This window comes from Aedes albopictus, chromosome 2, assembly GCF_035046485.1.
Source record: "Aedes albopictus strain Foshan chromosome 2, AalbF5, whole genome shotgun sequence".
NCBI classification, from domain to species: Eukaryota; Metazoa; Arthropoda; class Insecta; order Diptera; family Culicidae; genus Aedes; species Aedes albopictus.
The window spans coordinates 215,180,746-215,200,455 of NC_085137.1; the positions used below are offsets into that span (position 1 = coordinate 215,180,746).

The window sequence follows — 19,710 nt, forward strand, 5'->3', positions numbered from 1 at the left end:
AAAAAAAATCCTTGACTATTATCTGACGGGATGCATATAGAAATTCCCGGAAGAATACCTGGGGATAAATGCTTGGAGGACCGAAATTCCTGGAAAAATCATAGGAGAAATTTCTGTAGAAATTGCAGCACAAGTTGCAGCAGGAGTTGTTGAGAAATCTTTAGAAGAATTCTTAAAATATCCCATATGAGAATCCCCAAATAAATTCCTGTATTGATCTCCGGAGCAAGGATGGGAACACTCACTTGCAGAAAGTTACACTCACTTGATGTTTTCTCAGTTCAGAAGCGTGCAATCAAGAAATGGTGTATGGACGGCTTTTGCCTTGTGGTTTTGTCTAAAAGTTTGCCGAATAGAGTAGGGGTCGCACACGCATACCGTAGTCGTGAAGGAGCTGCGAAGGCAACTCTCCACGAGGTGAATGTGAATTACACTCACCTCGTGGAGAGTTGCTTTCACAGCTCTGTCACGACTTTGATATGCGTGTGCGACACCTACTCTATTCGGCAAACTTTAAGACAAAACCACAAGACAAAAGTCGTCCATACACCATTTCTTGATTGCACGCTTCTGAGCTGAGAAAACATCAAGTGAGTGTAACTCTCTGCAAGTGAGTGTTCCCATCCCTGCTCCGGAGTAATTCTAAAATGAATTCTAAGAGGAACCCCTCACAGAATCGTGGGATACATACATAGAGAAGTTCCAGTAGAAAATCCTGGGAAAAATGGTTTAGGAGTACCAGCAAGAATTGCTGGAGGGATCCCAACAAAAGTCCCTTAAGGAATCCTGACAATCCTGGGGACTCCTGTAGTTCTTCTTGAAGCAATACAGAATGCATGGAAAACTCTTAGGGAAATGCCAGAAGGAATTCTTAAGAAAACCCCTGAAGGAGGAATTTATAATAGAAGTCTGTAGAGAACTATATGTAGGATTTTTTTTTGAGAAATCTCAAGAGGAATACCGGTAGTCATTTTTGAAGCAATCCAAGCAGGAAATCTTAGCATATGTTCCTGGAGCAATATCAGCAATTGTTCCTGGAGGAATCCCTGAAGGCATCTCTGGAAAGAAGTAGCAATTTTTTGCAATGCTCCATGTTAGGGCGTGGATCAACAGGCAACGTTTAACATTTGTTCTGTCCCAAAGGTTACTAAGAAGAAAAGTCTGTCGACAATTTGAAACGATAATGTTTAAAAGGTACAACCCTAGTGGAGTACAAATGCCCCCTGAAAGGACAGTAGAATCGAGTTCAGTTCCGTTCGGTGATTTATACCTACACAATACCAAAATAAGATATTTTCAATACAAGGAAAACCAGTCAATACCTTGTTTTGGTATAATACCCGACTTTAGTGTGCTGCATATATGTATCAGTTATTCGTTCCTGCTCGGGATTTAGGGTGTCATATAGGTGCGCATACAAATGTTATATAATTTTAAAAGCTGTCACAACCTTAAATGTTGGCTTTGCCAAAATTGAAGTATACCGAATGCTTTGTTACAAGTGTAGATCTAAATGCCTTTAACTGCAGAATTAATTGAATGGTCTACGCTATCGCTAAGTACCCGGAGTTTCATTTATGCTGGTATGTCGGAACATTCGTGAAAAAAACTTGAAGTTAGAAGTCAGTGAATATTGATGAAATTGAAAATTAAGAGTTGAAATTGTAAAAAAAATCGCCATCTGTAAGGAATCGAACCCGCGACTCCGTACTAGCTAGAACGGCGCCTCAATCAACTAAGCCACAGATAACGATTCTGCTGAATAAAAAGCTGAACTGATTCCGAGCCCCCACCATGAACAATCCTATTTCAACAATTCCATCTCTCTTTCGGCTTAGATACCAACTTCTCAACAAGCTCGCTGTTGTGCCTTCCAACTACAAGCGAGAACGTGTTGAGAGGTTGGTATCTAAGCCGAACAGTGGTATCATCGAGGTTACTCCTTGGGTTACTCCTTGGGTTACCCCCAGTTACTCAATGAGTAACCACTAACCAGCTTTATATCTTCAGAAATACAAACTGCCGTGTGCAGCATAGTTGTCCCATGTTCTATGGGAATCCCTATTAACATGGGACAACAATGCTGCACACGGCAGCAAACTCCTTGACGTACGTCTTAAGCCCAAATGCCTTCAGAAATGCCTTTGGAGATTTCTTTCAGAATTATTTCAGCAAATTCTTAGTTTCCTTTAAAATTATCCTTGACGGTTTTTTGTAGAGATTAACGCAGAAATCTGAACGAGAAATGCTATTGGAAATGCGCGCAGGAATTTCTGCAAATATTTCTTTAGGATTTTTTTTAGAAATTGCTTCAGAGATTGCTTAGATTCCATAGATTTTTTTAAAAGTTCTTTATGTTTTACAGAATCCTTGAAATTCCTTCATGGAGATATTTTTATTTTCAACGACTTCTTAAAAATTCTAGGGATTTTTTCAGCAAGGGCTTTCATCAAAAGGCTTTTCAGACATTCTTTTGAAAAATTCTTTAAAAAGCTCTATTTGGGATTTCTTCGGAAATTCTTCCAAGAGTTTCTACAAAAAAATCCTTGAGAAATTCCTTCAATGATTCCTCTAGAAATTCATTACACGATTTTCTAGAAATTCCTCCCGCGATTCCATTACATCCTACAATCCTGGGATTTCTTTAGAGCACCCTGCAGAACATGTACAAATATTCCTTCGTGGATTTTAAGAAGTTCTTCCTCAAATTGCACAGAAACTACTGAAGAACTGTTTGTTGAAACCCTGGAAGATTTTTTAAGCAAATCAAGAACTATCTCACGAAATCTGTTAAAAAATACTGGAGAGTTCTTTAAAAAGTCCTAAAAGAAATTCCTGGATATTTTCTAGAGGAATTCTGTTTCTGAAGTTATCTATGAAGCCATTCGTGGATTAGTACCTAGCAGAATAGCAGAAGTTCCTTAAAATGTCTCATTAATTCCTTTGAAAAAAAATATTTGAGACTTCTAGAAACTGCAAGTAAATCCATGGATAAATTTCTGAAGAAATGTTTAGAAAAATGTCTGCAGAAATCTCAGACAAAGGTACTAGTAGAGTTATTGAAGAAATGTCTCAATAAATTCCTTAGGCACCCCGGAGGATTCACTGAATGAAACCTTGGAAAAATACCTGGAAGTACGTCTGATGGAATTCCCAGAAATGTTTCTTATAGAACTTCTTAAGGAGTTTGCACACCAAAATCACTGAAAACTGGAGAAGTTGTTGAGGAAATCCTGCAGCAACAACTAAAGTCATGGAGGAATTCTTCAGAGAACCACTGGAAAAATCTGCAGGCCTTCATATAAAAATATGTATGTATTTTTAAAAATGCTGAGAAATCGATAATGGAGTAGTTTCTGTAGGAATTGGGATTTTTTTTAAATAAAAACAATTTTTTAAACAATCCCAGAAAAAATGTCTGAAAAAGACGGGCTTGGTGATCTAGTGGCTACCGCTTCTGATTTATATGCAGAAGGTCCTAGGTTCAATCCCTGGCCCGCCCCTTTCCTCCTACTTTGTATCTTTCTATATACTTTCTCTCTGCTCTCTACATATACAACTCATGTATATTCACATGTTCATAGCCATCGCTAGAACAGAAACGGGTTGAAAAGCCGTTTCCCTTCCTTCCAAACTTTCACAGCACAGTGTCTCAATCCTATTAGAAAACGCCTACAAGTTATGCGATCAAGCGAACTGTGCCGCAAATCTTCAAAATAATAAAAACGCACAATTCTATCACCCTGGTATCCACACACCAATCAACTCCCACCAACACTCCGAAATCCGCACGAATTTGTGCTGGCGCAGAGGTATATTCGGTCAGATGTGGATACAAACGATTGCAATCATCACTTCCTTACACTTCCCCACATTGACTTGCAACCTGACGTGGCAGGCGCCATTGTCGCCTAAAAATAGAAGATCGTCAACGCTCACACACTGAAGATGCCTGCTAGTCCCCGGCAGATATCTCATTGGTTCCCTGTGCGAGTGTAGCGCTGGTTTGGCGATACTGGAGTAGCATCTACGGGCGGCCAATCAAGCTCAAGCTCAAGCTCAATCCCAGAAAAAAGGTCTGAAAAAAAATAAAAAGCATTTCCTGGAGAAACAATTGGAAAACTCCTGAAGAATCTTTCAGAAGAATCTCTTGAGAATTATCTGGCGGAATTTCTCAATATATGACCGGGAAGATCCTGTAGGCCCTAAAGGTACCCTCAGAGCAATTCAAGCAATAATTTCTGAAAAAGTTTCTGGATTTTTTTTTCTAAATGTTTAAAGGATAACCCTTGAGAAATTCCAGTAAAATGAAAGTAATTTATTCAGGGACGTAGTAATATAGGGGGCGCTGAAATGTGGAAAACATGAGTAACTAACCTTGAATTTGCCATGACTGAAGCCGAAAGAGAGATGGATTTGTGAATAAGGGAGTGATCATAGTATGGGCTCGGAATCAGTTTGGTTTTCTATTCCGTTACTTAATCTGTGGCTTAGTTGATTGAAGCGCCGGTCTAGCGAATACGGAGTCGTGGGTTTGAATCCCATCGGAACGTGATTTTTATTTTCACATATTCATCTCTTAACTTGTCAATGATACCTCGTTTTACGATATTCTTCCGTAGCTCGCGCGGTTCGCCACCACCGCTAGCACCACACTAATGTTGAGCACAAAAAGCGAGATTTTTTCAACGTGTTGTACAAAATACAACAGCGAGATCGCTCGAGAGATATGTAAAAACATAAGTAAGAACATAGTATGTAAAAACATAAATAATATCCGAGGCTTTTAAGAACTTTATGGAGTTCAGTTTTAACGACCTACACGAGGATAAAGCCTGCTTCACACCTTAGCCTTCTATAAGCTCTTCCACAGTTATAAACTGAGAGCTTCCCACATCAATGACCATTCCTAGTTTGAGTTCAAATAAGGGCGAAAGTAACATGATCGATTTCTCTTCATCGGCTCTCTCTCTCTTCTGTAAATTAAAGTGACAAGATGCAAATTCAATCGAACTTTTTTACACTTAGACGCTAGATTGCATCGCAACCTAGCGATTTATGACCAAATAGTGCAACCATACTTGCATCTTGCCACTTTAATTTGAAGCAGAGAGAGTCGATGAAGAGAACTCGCTCATGTTACTTTCGCCCTTATTTAAACTCAATCTAGGCTTTACACTTGCGTATCGTGTGGCTAGCACGAAGAAAAGGGTTGAGTGATTGATACCTTAGTCTTGTTGTTGACACCATGCTGTCATGTCTCAACAAATAGCCCCCATCACCATATCCTTTCCTCAAATATTTTTGAGGACTTCGACTTACTTCGACCAAACCGCGAGTTTTACGGTTCCCCAAAACTAACATAGTTTATAAGTCAAAAACATAAAATCGTAAAATGTTCTAACTGAATTCGGTTCCATTATGCTTGTTGGCGCATAAGCCTAACAATAAACGTTTAAGTAAAAACAAAAACAATATAAAATAAAATGCGGCCTACGATGGAAAATTTAGCCGCACAACTGATCCTATTTTCCCAATGTGCGCTCAGTCGAGACAGAAAGGCGCAGCAAATGGCGGCACGCGGCTACAACAACACAAATTTGCACCCACCGCGAACACCCCCTGCACCCCACAGACGCAGAATCCCAACCCCGACTAATAGCCAATCATTCCGGCATGTTTACAGATATTCACCAGACAAAATTCATTCGCGGAATCATTCAACATCAAACAGAAATAAATTACGCTCTTTATTAGCCGCTCGCCGGGGGATCGCCTTTTTGCGCACCCTCTTTTGCGACCGACCGACCGACTGACTTTAGACGGAGACCGACGACGACGACGACGCGGCCTACCCCAAGGGGACGCGTGGTGGGACCGGCTGGCGTGTGTGTTTGTACGCTGCTGATGAGGATCGATATCGATTATTTGTGCGCGAGATTTTCGGACTTTCTTGTTGTCGAGAGCCGACCGACCTGCCTTGCGCCACCCACCGCCACTGCCGCCGTTACTGCTGCGTGCACAAAACCGAATCCGCCGCATCCCTGCTGGAGCGACCCGGCTAGGCACAGGCAGGCAGATGTTGATGTTGTGCCGCGCGGAACACAAGCGTGGATCAATTCACACCTAAATCGCGAAACAAATAATCGTGTAAACACCGAGCCAGATCCAGTATAGGTACCAGGGGGAGATTCGTTAACTCACTGGGAGGTATGGTAATGGTGGATGCGGGATCAGACGGAGTAGTGCAAATCCAGGGTAGCACACAGCAGCGCCCAAGCTAGTTTCGATCTAACATAAACAAGCAAACAACAACGGTGCATGCAATCAGAGTGTGCTTGCGAAGGCAAAACATCACCGAGAGTGCGATACCGCAGGGGAGACTTTTTTGCGTGTCGGGTCCCCTGGATTCAGGGAAATGCAAACGGTACTAGGAAGATCTGATGCGAATTTCAGGGCATCGAAATTCAGATCATTTGGAAAGGAAAACAACAAATATTGAAAATACTTGTGAATTTGATGAAGTAACTGTAAATTCGAAGACAAATCGCACTAGGGGTGAAGTCGGTAGCAGAACGTTTCAGAATACTCAACTGTATACGATCTGCAGTGGGCAAGCGACCGCATTATCAGCTTCATTTTCTGCCAACCTAAGGGCAACCTGGGCGTAGTCTATCTTGAGGAAAGACTAATGCTACATTTTACTCAATTACCACAACTATTAGCATTTTTATTCATTCAACAACAATTGCCTAATGATCTCTTTATTTCTCCATCTCTTTCAGAAAGCCATATAGACGACCGCTTCAAGCATCACCATCGCTTCCGGTTGATGTTCAACGTGTCCAACATCCCTCGAAGCGAGAAGCTGCGGGCAGCTGAACTCACACTGAACCGTGACGCCATCGAGGATCTTCGGGCACGATCAGTCCAGCATCAGATCCTGGTGTACGACATTGTCCGGCCGGGAGTCAAGGGCAAACGTGCTCCCTCCTTCCTGCTGATCGATTCCAAAACCGTGAAAATAAACGAAACGAGCTCGATCAGTGTTGACGTTCTGCCGGCCGTCGACCGATGGCTGCGATCACCCAAACAGAACCACGGTCTCTTCATCCAGGTCACCAGCAAGAGCAAGCGAAAACCACAGTCCACGCCAGAACACCACCACGTGCGACTGCGACGAAGTATAGACGAAAGTCACGACAAGTGGTCCCACAAGCAGCCGCTGCTGTTCACCTACACCGACGATGGTCGACACAAGCAGCGGCCTATTCGGGATGCCATCAGCAACGCCAACCGAGCCCGGCGGGCGCCAATGCGAAATCGACGAAGAAAGAACGGCAGCGAAACCTGCCAGAGGCGACCCCTCTACGTGGACTTCAGCGACGTGGGATGGAGCGATTGGATCGTCGCGCCACCTGGCTACGAAGCGTACTACTGTCACGGAGACTGTCAGTTTCCCATCGCTGACCATCTCAACACGACGAATCACGCGATCGTGCAAACGTTGGTCAACTCGATCAACCCCAGCCTGGCACCGAAGGCGTGCTGCGTCCCCACGCAGCTCTCGTCCATCTCGATGCTCTACCTGAACGAGCAGAACAAGGTCGTCCTGAAGAACTACCAGGACATGACTGTAGTCGGATGCGGATGTCGTTGAACCACATCTCACATTGTACATTTCACAAAAACCCCTGTATTATAGCAACGTATCCTCTTAAAGAAGATACCGACAAAGTATATAGATATACAAACTAGATTCGATGTTGAACCGGCCGGGCCGTAGCTTACACAACTCAACCTTCTTATCTAATGTCATGTAAATTTTTCTACTTATAAGTGAACAAAGAGGTTAGGAAACGATCGAAGTCGACTGAGTCAAATGCGTGGAATCAAATGAATGGATTGAATGAACGCGTAGATGCATGCATGTGTTGAACGATTCGGGAATCCCGCCCGAGATAGGTGTTAGGCTCCGTAAGCTCTAGGAAACAACCCCAGTGTTGAGATATAGAAGGGAACATACAAATTGTACAAACAACCAATCCAATGTGTGTATTGCTAGACGAGTGCACGCTTGATCGGAAATTGCCACCACTGCGTTGTAACAAAGCCTCCATGATGCAACCAGAGAAGGCAGTCCGTGTTAGCCAGAACTCGCAAGCAGATAGGCAAAGAAACCTGTTTTGTAAATACGTCTAATTTAAACCCGCTAGCTAATACATATATTTAACTGCGACCCAAGCTACCACTGTATAAATTGAAAAAGCTACCCCCGAGACACTTACCTTACACACGACGAATGAATCACTCTTACCGACCTTTGTGAAGCAGCAACAGCCAGCGGGATAGGATTGTGTAAATTTTTACTCATAGCCAGCCAGGAGAGCAACTCAGCAGTGCGAAAGATGGTTGTTTTATAATGTAAACGAACAATATTTGTTGAAGCATTATGTTTTATTTATTTACGGTACAGTTAGACAGAGGGCATATCCTAGAACGTTGTTTTGACTAGGTTTTATTGGAGTCGATTGAGGATAATGGAGCAAGTCAATTTTTGTTGTAAAAAAGAGAATGATTGATAGGGAAACACGGACACCCACACACGCGAGGACAGAAAGAAAAACTTTGTATTCTAGACGCGATGCAAGTCCATTGTTTCATTGTAAATTTGTGTAATATACTAGTACCTGTATTTGAGGAAAGTATTTATTTAATAAATGGCCGAAAATTGAGAGAGGAATAAAATTTGTAAAATCCGTATTTTAAATTGTTGTGTTTCAGTTGAATCATGCAATCCGAAATAATAATTACTTTAAAGATAGAGGAAATAACTCTGCTGAAATCTGGATCCTTCCTCCTAATGTTCCCAACTTGTGTCATAATGGAAATCAATTAATTAGTATACCAGTAGTCGCTTACTATTTTAAAAAAAAATCGAATATCCGCATACAGCAGTAAGTCATGACATGATACATACCATTTTAAAAACTTTCTTTATTTTCAATGGTAAGCGATTATATGTTAAGGGCTTAAGGCTTCTTACGGCATCATCAGCATCGGCAGCCATGTTGGATATGCCGGTCAAAATGACAAAGTGATGATTCTCTACAACCAAAGCGAATATTCGTATGAAAAAGTATCACTCTATTTGCTCACTCGCAGTGATTACGATGATAATTTTTCTGCTACGTTGCTGCAGAATTGACAATTTTTTATCACTTCAAAAACGCGAGGCAAACAATCATTGAAAAGAAAAAAGTCAATGATTCGTTTGCAAGCTTCGTGATGCATTATGACACCTTAAAAAGCAGCCGAACCACATTTGATTGCCACAAATATTTGGTTCTTTTATTTCATCGGCGATGAAATAAAAGAACCAACGATTATTTCTGTGAATGCAATCCAAAACCATTAGAAGTCCCACCAAAATTAGTCATCCAAGAAACAAATTTTCTATTAAAAATGGTCCGGATCGGTCGAGGCGTTCCAGAGTTATTGCTATTTTAGTGATCCGGACCAGCATCGGTAGAATTGTCTGTATATAGAATGTAACCTGTGGTTACAATTTTGTGTACTTTTGTTTTTGCGTGCATTTTACCCACATACACCACTGTGTTTTGTGCCATTTAATTTGATTTTTTTTTATTAATTTTTATTTGCGTAGTTAGAAATTATAATGTAGGGAAATTTAATTCGCACACATTGTATCGGTGAAGCATTTGACCCCAATATCCCACCCCATTGCACACATCGACAGCAGCAGCAGCAGAAACAATCGAGTGCGGTGTGTAGCTGTTTTGTTTTGAACCAGGAGAAAGTTACGGACCACGTAGTGCGACGGTCGCGATCATTTTCCACTCCGCGGATTTAACCGGGAAAGTGCCGTTTTCGTGCGCCTTTTTGCAAAGCGAGCCAGCTGGAAGGTTGTTCCCAGCCTCGGGAGTGAGTGGTTCCTATACGGACAGTGCCGGCCCGTGGTTCGGGAACGTTTTAATAGTGCTGTGAAAGTGCAGTGAAAAGGGTGTTGGACCGCCGCCATTCGGGAAGCTAATTAACAAGGAGATTTCGCTTCCCGGCGGTACCGTCAAGTGTCCTATACACCCACCGTCCTCGCTACACGGGCTCAGTCAGTAGAGCCAGTCTCGCCCGTGTAGCTAAACGTCAAGGAGGACGAAGACAGGTAGGTGTAAAGGGGCTCACCACCTGTGGTAGTCAATTGCGGTTGCTACCAGGGCAATTCACGGCGAGTGAATTGGCCCGGCGTTTTATCGCCACCGTCGCTAGGGGGGATCAGATAAAGGAGTACGCTCTTCCCCCTAGCTAAACGCCAAGGACGGTTGCATCGGCGACCCGAAAGTGCCCATTAAAAGGAGTAGAAGGAGAAAGAAGAAGAAGGAAGAAGCTCCGCATAGACCATGCGGGAGCAGAAGAACAGCGACCACCACCACCGCTGCCGTTCGTCGAAGGGCCCCAACGTGTGACATCGACCAGTGTCTTGGGGAGAACGGGGCAAAAGGTCAGATTAGATTATAAGTATTTAAAATTGCAAAATTATTTATGTCTTCATTTAATTTCATCCGAAGTCCAAGATTTAGTGGAAGTACCCTGCTTTAGGCCGCCCTGCCGGGTAACAGCAGGTAAGGGCTGAAAGACTCTCCTTACAAGAACCAAACCAAGCCCCATCATGAGACACATCAGAGTGTACCGGATTTGTGCAAGGTTTTGTGTAACCTTTAGAACAGTGGTCCTCAGGCGTACTGTCTACGCGGGCCACATTTCCATTTTAACAAGAAGACTACGGGCCGCAAGGCATTAAAAAAAATTTGATCAAATTTTCATAGAGGATTTAACTTCGACATACAAGCCCTTATATTCTTCAGAATAATGTTTTCGAATCAAAATATATGGCTTTTTTATATTTTTTGGGCATAGTTATTTTGCAGATGAAAATGATTTTTAAAGTTAACTTTACTGAATTAAAAGAGCTTTTTTGTTTATTTGTATCTTTAGCTTAGGAATTAATTCTTTACTTTTTAAAATGCATTGATAAAAGTGTTTGCTTTTAGTTTATGAAATCTTTCTAATATATCCCAAAATCAGATCGCGGGCCGCACTAAACCTTCTCGAGGGCCGCATGCGGCCCGCGGGCCGCAGTTTGGTGACCACTGCTTTAGAATAACGAATTTTATGCGAAAATCAGCACTAGAGACTATAAATTCCACAATGTCGACCCCGTTTTAGGCCATTGTCAAATCATATCACCAACCATAGGTGACTCCCGGACTGACAATGTACCTTACCCTATTAACAAAAAATTCCTTCCTGAGACAAACTTGGAGATGCAGCGAGTCGCGGTCTTTATAACAACGTTTGTCTTACTAACATTCCCTTCCATCCTCGATGACCGTAAGGACGTGGCCGGCGCCGTTATTGACCTTATTAAAGTTGAGAGCTTTCGACCTGTGTACATTGAGAATAGTAAGCTAGTCCCAAGCCCTATTCATTGGTTCCTTGTGCAATTTCGATTGCTCTGGTCAATCACGGAGTAGCAACTACGAATTGTGCGGTCATCTATGCTCATGCTCATGCTCACGCTCAATGTCGACCCAGTTTTAGGCTCTAAAACCATGCAATATAGGTATCTATCGATCGGGCTTGATGTGTAGAAGAGTATATGTTAGGATAGAGAGTAGGGTAGACGGTGGGTTAGACGGTCGGGTAGAGAGTTTGAGTGAAGGATAGAGTAAATGGAAGGATAGAGGGTTAGGGTGAAGGGTACTTATCGTACCTTTTCGGTCAGACTAAGGCCTGAGTGTTCTCTGCTGTACACACGAGTCGTCTTCATCCTACACGGTCCATGGCTGTGTGTCTCCAGTTCCGCACTCTACGGAGGGCCCACAGATCGTCCTCCACTTGATCGACCCACCTAGCTCGCTGCGCACCATGTCTTCTTGTACCGGTCGGATGACTCTCGAGAACCATTTTGGTCGGGTTGCTATCCGACATCCTGATGACGTGACCCGCCCACCGTAGCCTCCCGATTTTTGCGGTGTGAACGAAGGTTGGTTCTCTCTGCAGCTGATGCAGCTCGTGATTCATTTACCTTCTCCAAGTCCCGTCTTCCATCTGAAATCCGCTGTAGATAATACGTAGCACCTTCCGTTCGAAGACTGCAATGGCGCGTTGGTTCTCTGCACGTAGAGTCCATGCTTCGTGCCCATAGGTCTACTCAGCGTTCTGTAGATAGTTTCGTGTGACGGCAAACTTTGTTCGATCGTAGAGTAAGCTCCAAAGTAAGCTCGATTTCCTGTCAGAACGCGTCTCTGAATTTTTCTGCTAGTTTCGTTGTCAGCGGTCTCCAGTGAGCCCAAGTACATGAATTCTTCAACCGCCTTAATTCCATCACCGTTGATAGAAATTCGGGGTGCCGGGCGCTGTGGTTCCTCCCTGGAGTCCTTTGCCATCATGTATTTTGTCTTCAACACAATAATTACTAATCCTATTCGCCTGGCTCAATTCTTTAGTCGGATGTACAATTCCGCCATCGTCTCAATAATAATATCAATAGCATCAGCGCCCATATAGCCGAGGCGGTAAACGCACGGGTATTCAGCATGACCATGCTGAGGGTGACGGGTTCGATTCCCGGTCGGTCCAGGATCTTTTCGTAAAGGAAATTTCCTTGACTTCCTTGGGCATAGAGTATCTTCGTGCCTGCCACACGATATACACATGCAAAATGGTCATTGGCAGAGGAAGCTCTCAGTTAATAACTGTGGAAGTGCTCATAGAACACTAAGCTGAGAAGCAGGCTTTGTCCCAGTGAGGACGTTACGCCAAGAAGAAGAAGAAGAAGCATCAGCGAAACCAAACAGCTGAACGGACCTCGTGAAATAGTTCCAATCATGTTTATCTCCTCTCTCCTTATTGTACCCTCCTAAAATCAATGTTAAACAGCAAGCACGAAAGATCATCACCTTGCCGTAACCCTCTGCGAGATTCGAAGGGATTCGAGAGTGTCCATGATACTCGAACTACGCACATAACTCGATCCAGCGTCGCCTTGATCAATCGTATCAGTTTTTGCGGTAATCCGTTTTCATGAATAATCTGCCATAGCTGTTCTCGATCAATTGTATCATACGCCGATTTGAAATCGATGCACATTTCGATGAGGCATTTCTGCAACACCTGGCGGATGGTGCACATCTGGTCCGTTGTAGCGCGATCACTTATGAATACAGCCTGATATTGCCCCACGAACTCTCTTGCAATCGGTGATAGACGGTGGCATAAAATTTGAGAGAGTATCTTGTAGGCAGCGCCCAGTAGTGTGATCGCGCGGTAGTTCCCGCAATCCAGTTTGTCACCCTTTTTGTAAATGGGACACACGATACCTTCCATCCATTCCTCCGGCAATACTTCCAACTCCCAAATCTTCGTAATGACCCAGTGTAGTGCTCTTCCCAGTGCATCTTCATCGTATTTTAGAAGCTCGCTTGGTAGTTGATCTGCTCCAGCGGCTTTGTTGTTTTCAACCGGCCAACCTCCTCCTCAATCTTTTGGAGGTAAGGGGCTGGAAATCTTTCGCCTTACGCACGTACTCCTAGATCTGTTACCAAGCCACCTTCGGTGCGTGCAACGTCGCCATTGAGGAAGCTATCGTAATGCTGCCGCCACCTCTCGACCATCTACGCTCGCCCGTGAGAATATTCCCGTGATTGTCTCGGCACATGTCGGCTTGTGGTACAAAGCCTCTGCGCGAGCGGATCAGCTTCTCGTAGAACTTTCGTGTGTCCTTAGCGCGGTACAGCTCTTCCATCGCTTCGCGATCCCGTTTTTCCTGTTGGAGCTTCTTCCTCCGGAAGACTGAGTTCTGCCTGTTCCTCACCTGTCTAAAACGTGTCTCATTCGCTCTCGTACGGTGTTGTAGCATTCTCGCCCATGCTGCATTCTTCTCGTTTTTCAACTGTTCACATTCGCCGTCGTCAAGCCGCCAGTCGTCAAGCTGTTCTTCTGTTGGTAGGGCCACTGCTAGCTGCTGCGCGTAGTATTTTACTATAAGAGGATTTATTGCGCATTGCGCGGTTATAAGTGCGACGATGAAGTGCGGAATCTCAAATAAAAGTGCGATTTTGCGTCAGATCGTTCCGGTGTCTTCACCGCACTTATTCATTAGCTCGTGATGAATAAGTGCGGTGAAGACACCGAAACCATCTGACGCAAAATCGCACTTTTATTTGAGATTCCGCACTTTGTCGCAGTCCAGTTAGCAATGCAATAAACTATATTTCATCAACCAGCGTAGACTAGTACATTGTATAGTGTATACATATACATTTGTTAATTGTCTTAAGACTATTATGGATTATAGATTATGAAATATCTATGAATACAGTAAAACAGAGAATACGTAGTGTAGATCTATGATCTTCTTTAGTGCTGTGTTTTAATTCAAGTTCTTATGCCACTTCTACGTTATGGCTAGTTTCCACCTGGTAAGTACTGTGTAAAAAGATAGGACAAGTAAAGGTCACGTAAAACTTTTGCAATCAAAATTACTTAAACGTTACTTAACCCACGAGCGATCGCGCTGTTGTATTTTGTACAACACGTTGAAAAAATCTCGCTTTTTGTGCTCAGCATGAGCGTGGTGCTGACGCACGTAGTCAACCGCGCGAGTTACGGAAGGTTAAACGCAGTTGATAAGTAATTCGCAGTCAGAAAGATTTGCCAACAGATGGCACTGTCATGCGATGCTGTCAGTCATGTTGTTATTGTCGCGCTTATCTTAGATTCTCAGCAAGCTGCGTTCGAAACGCGCAGCCTCAGATCGCGCCAGACCGCGCAGGTATGATTTGTACACGGTGTGCACCTTGGCTAAATCTGTTTTGCAGCCGCCGGGTGGAGCTGTCAGCCGCCGTGTACAAATCAAACGGGCGCAATCTTATAGCGGCTGACTCATATCAGCAGGATCTGAGTGATTAAGCTAGGATGCACAATAATTTTCCGTACGGAATAATATGTCGATGTATTAGGGTAACCAATATAATTTGGACCCCCTATATATTTTGGACCCCCTGGGTCGTATTATCACAACTTACACAGATTTAATGAAGAGATGACGCAATATTTTAGAATCATTCGCTAAATTACATTGCTCTACACGGGTAGCAATCATTTCCTCAGTGGAAATATCATTATTTGCCTTGAAATTAAATTTGATCAATCTGGTCATCCATGCGAGTGTCGCAACATGTTTACAAAAATAGATTGCGGTGCTGAGGAAACTTGCAGATGTAAACAAAAACGTTTATCATTTTAGCGCATTAAATTCGCAAAGTTCGTGTAATCAGCCTTTGTCAATCAAGTAATTAGGATGTGATCCAACTTATTCACGTGGCAGATTCTTCGAAAATAGTTTCAAACGGGTTTAAACACCGGGTGTCCAAAATATATATTTCAGAGGGTCCAAAATGTGTTGGGGTGTCCAAAACAGTGTAAACTGATGCTTTAAAAATCAGTCATTTTCATCAAATATTCAGCCAGAAATTACCTTGTGTATATTTTTAACGGACAGCGGAGGCTTTTACGATCATACTAACATCATCATCATGGGTAATATCATCTGAATCTGTTTGATTTGGACTTAAATTCAAACTAATGTCCTCTAGGGGTCCAAAATTCGACCGTTACCCTATTCCGTGAGTAAAAGTTACATTTCTCTTTCTTTTTTGTTTCTTTTTTCGCAACAAAGACATCAGTGTGCATTAAGCTGTTAGTACACAGGGGCCTTAGGCCTGTAGTACACAGGGTCAAATATTTGACAAGGAAAGAACTCAAGAAACAACATCAGTTTGAAGCGGGAAATGCAATGGGGCCGGCAACGGAATGCGGAAGCACTGCGGAATGTTCTTAAAAAAAAATCCGCAAGTATGCCGCTGTGGCAAAACACAATGAGCGCGGATTTCCTGCGGTTAATTTTAAAACAAATTCAGTGAATATATTTGTTTCCTGGAAGAAGGGAATTATGTGAGAATCTGCAGCATTGCTCTTGATCTGTCTTGCTCTATCGAAAGAAATCTGAGGTTTCCTAGTACTCCAAATTTCCTAAAAGTTCTTTCAGGAGTTCCCCGATAATTCCTCTAGAATGTCCCCCAGGAGTTCACGGGAATACATCCAGAGCTTCTCCTTAAGTTCTTCCTTCAGGAGATTATCAGAAATTCCTCCGGAGTTTCCCGGATGTTTCCGTAGGAGTTCCCCGGGAATTCCTCAAGGAGTGTTCCGGAATTTCCACCACGGAATTCCCCAGGAAATCATCCAAAAATTCTCAGGTGCTTCCTCCAGGAAATCCCCGATAAAACTTCCGGGAGTTCCCCAGGAATGCCTCCAGAAGTTCCCAGTTAATTCCTTCAGGAGATCACCGGGAGTATATCCAGGAGTTCCCCATGAATTCTTGTAGGAGTTTCTCGGGAATTCTTGCAGAAATTCTTTTGGAATTCCCCAATGAGTTTCCAAGAAATTCCTCCAGGAGTTTCCCAGGAACTCATCTAAAAATGTCTCTGAAATTCCCGTGCGATTCTGCCAGAATTCCTGCTGGACTTCCCGGAGGGATTTTTAGAGGAATTTCTGGAGCAACCACCAGAGGATCTTCTGCAGCAAATCTCCAGAAATTCCTTCTGAGATTTTTCCAATTATTTCTCCGGAGATTCCTCTAAAAATTCCTCCGGAGATTCCTCCAGAAATTCCTCCAGAGATTCTTCCAATAGTTCCTCCGGAGATTTCTTCAGGGATTCCTTCGGAGATTCCTCCAAGCATTCCTCCGGAGATTCCTCCAAGAATTCCTCCGGAGATTCTAGCAGTAATTTCTTCGAAGATTCTTCCAGGCATTCTTTCGAAGATTCCTTCAGGAATTCCTTCGGAAATTCTTCCAGAAATTCTTCCGGAGATTCCTCCAGGAATTGTTTCGGAGATTCCTTCAGGAATTCCTCCAGCGGTTCCTACGGAAATTCCCCCAATGATTATTGCAGAAATTTCTTCGGAGATTCCTTCGTAGATTCCTCCAATAATTCCTTCGTAGATTCCTCTAGGAATTCCTTCGTAGATTCCATCGGGAATTCCCCCAAAGATTCCTCCTAGGAGGAATTCCTGGATGAATCCTCGTAGGAATTCCTGGAAGAATCCTCAGAGGAATTCCTGGAGGAATTTTTGAAGGAATCATCGGAGGAATTCCTGAAGGAATCTCCTGAGGAATTCCGGGAGGAATTTCTGTACGAATCTTCGAAGAAACCTCCGGAGGAATTCCTGGAAGAATATCCGAAGGAATCGCTGAAAGAATTTTTGGAGGCATTTTTAGAGGAATCTCCAAAAGGTTTTCCCCGAGAAATTTCCGAAAAAAAGGAACTGCAGGAATCTCCGGAGGAAATTCTGGAGGAATTGTTGGAGAAATCTCAGGAGAGATTTCTGGAGAAATCTCCAGAGGAACTCCTGGAGGAATCTCCGGATGAATTTCTGGAGGAATCTTTGGAGAAATCACCCTGATGCCATTCTTGGTGTAATCTTAAAAGAAAATCCTGCAGAAAACCCAGAAGAAACTAGAAGAGGGACCCATAAAGTTACTCCTAGAGGAGACTTTGAAGGAGCTTCTGGAGGAATCCCGGAAGAAGTTGCTGGAGAAAGGATTTCGCAGATAAATCGGATAAACAATTCCTGGAGAAATCCCAAAAGGAATTCTTTGAGGATTCATATAATAAATGCCCAGATAAATACACACGCGCGCGAAATGTACATATCAATTTCAATAACATTTCCTGAGGAAACGAACGAAATTTTTCCAAGTCCAAATCGTAAACAATCTGGTGCCCTTTTCTTCACATCCTTCTAACAGCATCGTTTCGGTAAAATGCTGTCAGTCGAACAAATGTCAAAATTACTTACGGAAAAAGGTGAAATTTTACTTAAGCGTTCTACTTGGCAACAGGAAACTTAGCTTTACGCAGCGTCCCAACCAACACTAGGACGACCACGCTGATGGGGCTATCACCTTGGATCTAGCTGGGCGTGATACAGCATTTGTTACTCAGCCGCTGGATGCCAGAACAGACGCTGTTTGAGCCGCACCTCCTTGGTGAACAGACGCTCGGGTCGTGCCTCCTCAATCTAGCTGGAATCAGAAGGACAACCGTCCCAGGCTGCACTATACCAACTATGCACGCCACTCTTAGCTGGCAGTCTTTGCCATCGCTTGGAAGCATGAGGTACGTAAAACTTGTGAGTTAATATGGAAAAACAGAAACTTTGCTATTATTACAATTTTATGTAAAACTAAATATATATCTTAATGTAATAATTAAGAATGAAGCCAAAATTCACCAGCACTGATACTGAAGAAAATCAAATAGTGCTTTAGCTCATATTACAAGTCACTCTATTTGTTTCAAGACAACAAGCTCAATGGTGTAAACTTCGATTAAGGCGGCCACCTATCGTCGCAAAACCAAAGCAGTTTATGAGGCAAGATCAGAAAAAAAAAGTGTGCCGACCGACGACAAGTCACCTCAATAGAACGCTCCGAGAAGTTGTTCAGAAGTGGCAAATTGTGATTGTAAGTATGCGCGTAATTGCTTGTAATCTTATGACACCGGCAGCTCGAGCAGCCGGTCCCTCGAGTTCAGACCGCTTGTCGAGGCAAATCAATCTAGATTTTTTTAATTAACTCATTTAATAAACACTGCATACGCTGTATGGTGCGGCTAAAAATAACCGATATTTAAAATTCTAAATTGATAGTGATTAAACGGGGCGAAAAATGCTAGCAGTGCGTTCGCGCGAACCGCTACCTTCTAGGGTTGGCAGCTAGGGCGATCTGTGGCTATGCATATGTGTACTAGTGTGGGACACAAAAAGACATTTTACTCCTGTACACTTTTTGAGTTCCATTTTGGTCCCATATCAACTGTGCAAAGTTTCAGATCGATCGGAGAAACTATATTTTAGCGCCAGCCATTTTAAGTTTTCATACGATTTAGTATGGGGAAAATCACTTTTTCAATGAAAAATCGCCACAGGTTGCCCCTTAACCCCTAAAAATAAATCGATAAATGATTTCTGTTGGAAATTTTACGAGGAACCAACCCCGCGAAGACCGCAAAGCGATGTGAGGCATGTGAAAAAAGTTATTGACTGAAAACCGAATGGCATGCATACGCTGTTTAACATGTAAGGAATAACAATAAATAATAAAATCTCGTTATTTTATCGATCGAGTGAAGCCTAATAACTTTTTTCACGAACGTCGCATCGATTTGCTGTCTTCAGAGGTCTGATTCCTAGTGAAGTTTTCTACAGAAATCATTCGTCGACTTATTTTTAGGGATCTAGTGGTGACTCCTAGCGATTTTTCTTTACAGGAGTAATATTTCCCCATAGTAAATCGTATGAAAAACTAAGAATGGCGGGCGCTAAAATATAGTTTTTCCGATCGATCTGAAATTTTGCACAGATAATATGTGACCAAAGTGGAACTCAAAAAGTATACAGGAACTTGAATTTTTCCATTTTTTGTATTTTCCCATATAAACCGTGTACCAGGCTAATGTGTACCCAGCCAGATAAAACAAGTGTGCTTGGGCAAGTCGTCCACTCCAGTCACCTAGGACTCAATTTGAGCTACGGAGAGCACGATAGAAGAGATAACTGCTAGATCAC

At 42.9% G+C, this 19,710-nt stretch overlaps 2 protein-coding genes across 3 annotated transcripts in view; one reads left to right on the top strand and one right to left on the bottom strand.

Annotated features, from left to right (window-relative positions):
* The window catches only part of LOC109401713 (protein decapentaplegic), a 163,001-nt gene extending 154,238 nt beyond the window's left edge, over positions 1-8,763 (top strand). For both annotated transcript variants that reach the window (XM_029855074.2, XM_019674297.3), the window contains exon 3: positions 6,786-8,763. In XM_029855074.2, the coding sequence (XP_029710934.2) occupies positions 6,786-7,660 (875 nt within the window). In that variant the 3' untranslated portion in view covers positions 7,661-8,763. The remainder of the gene's footprint in view (positions 1-6,785) is intronic.
* The window catches only part of LOC134287909 (uncharacterized), a 295,474-nt gene that overhangs the window by 195,024 nt on the left and 80,740 nt on the right, over positions 1-19,710 (bottom strand). The gene's annotated exons all lie outside the window — the stretch shown is intronic.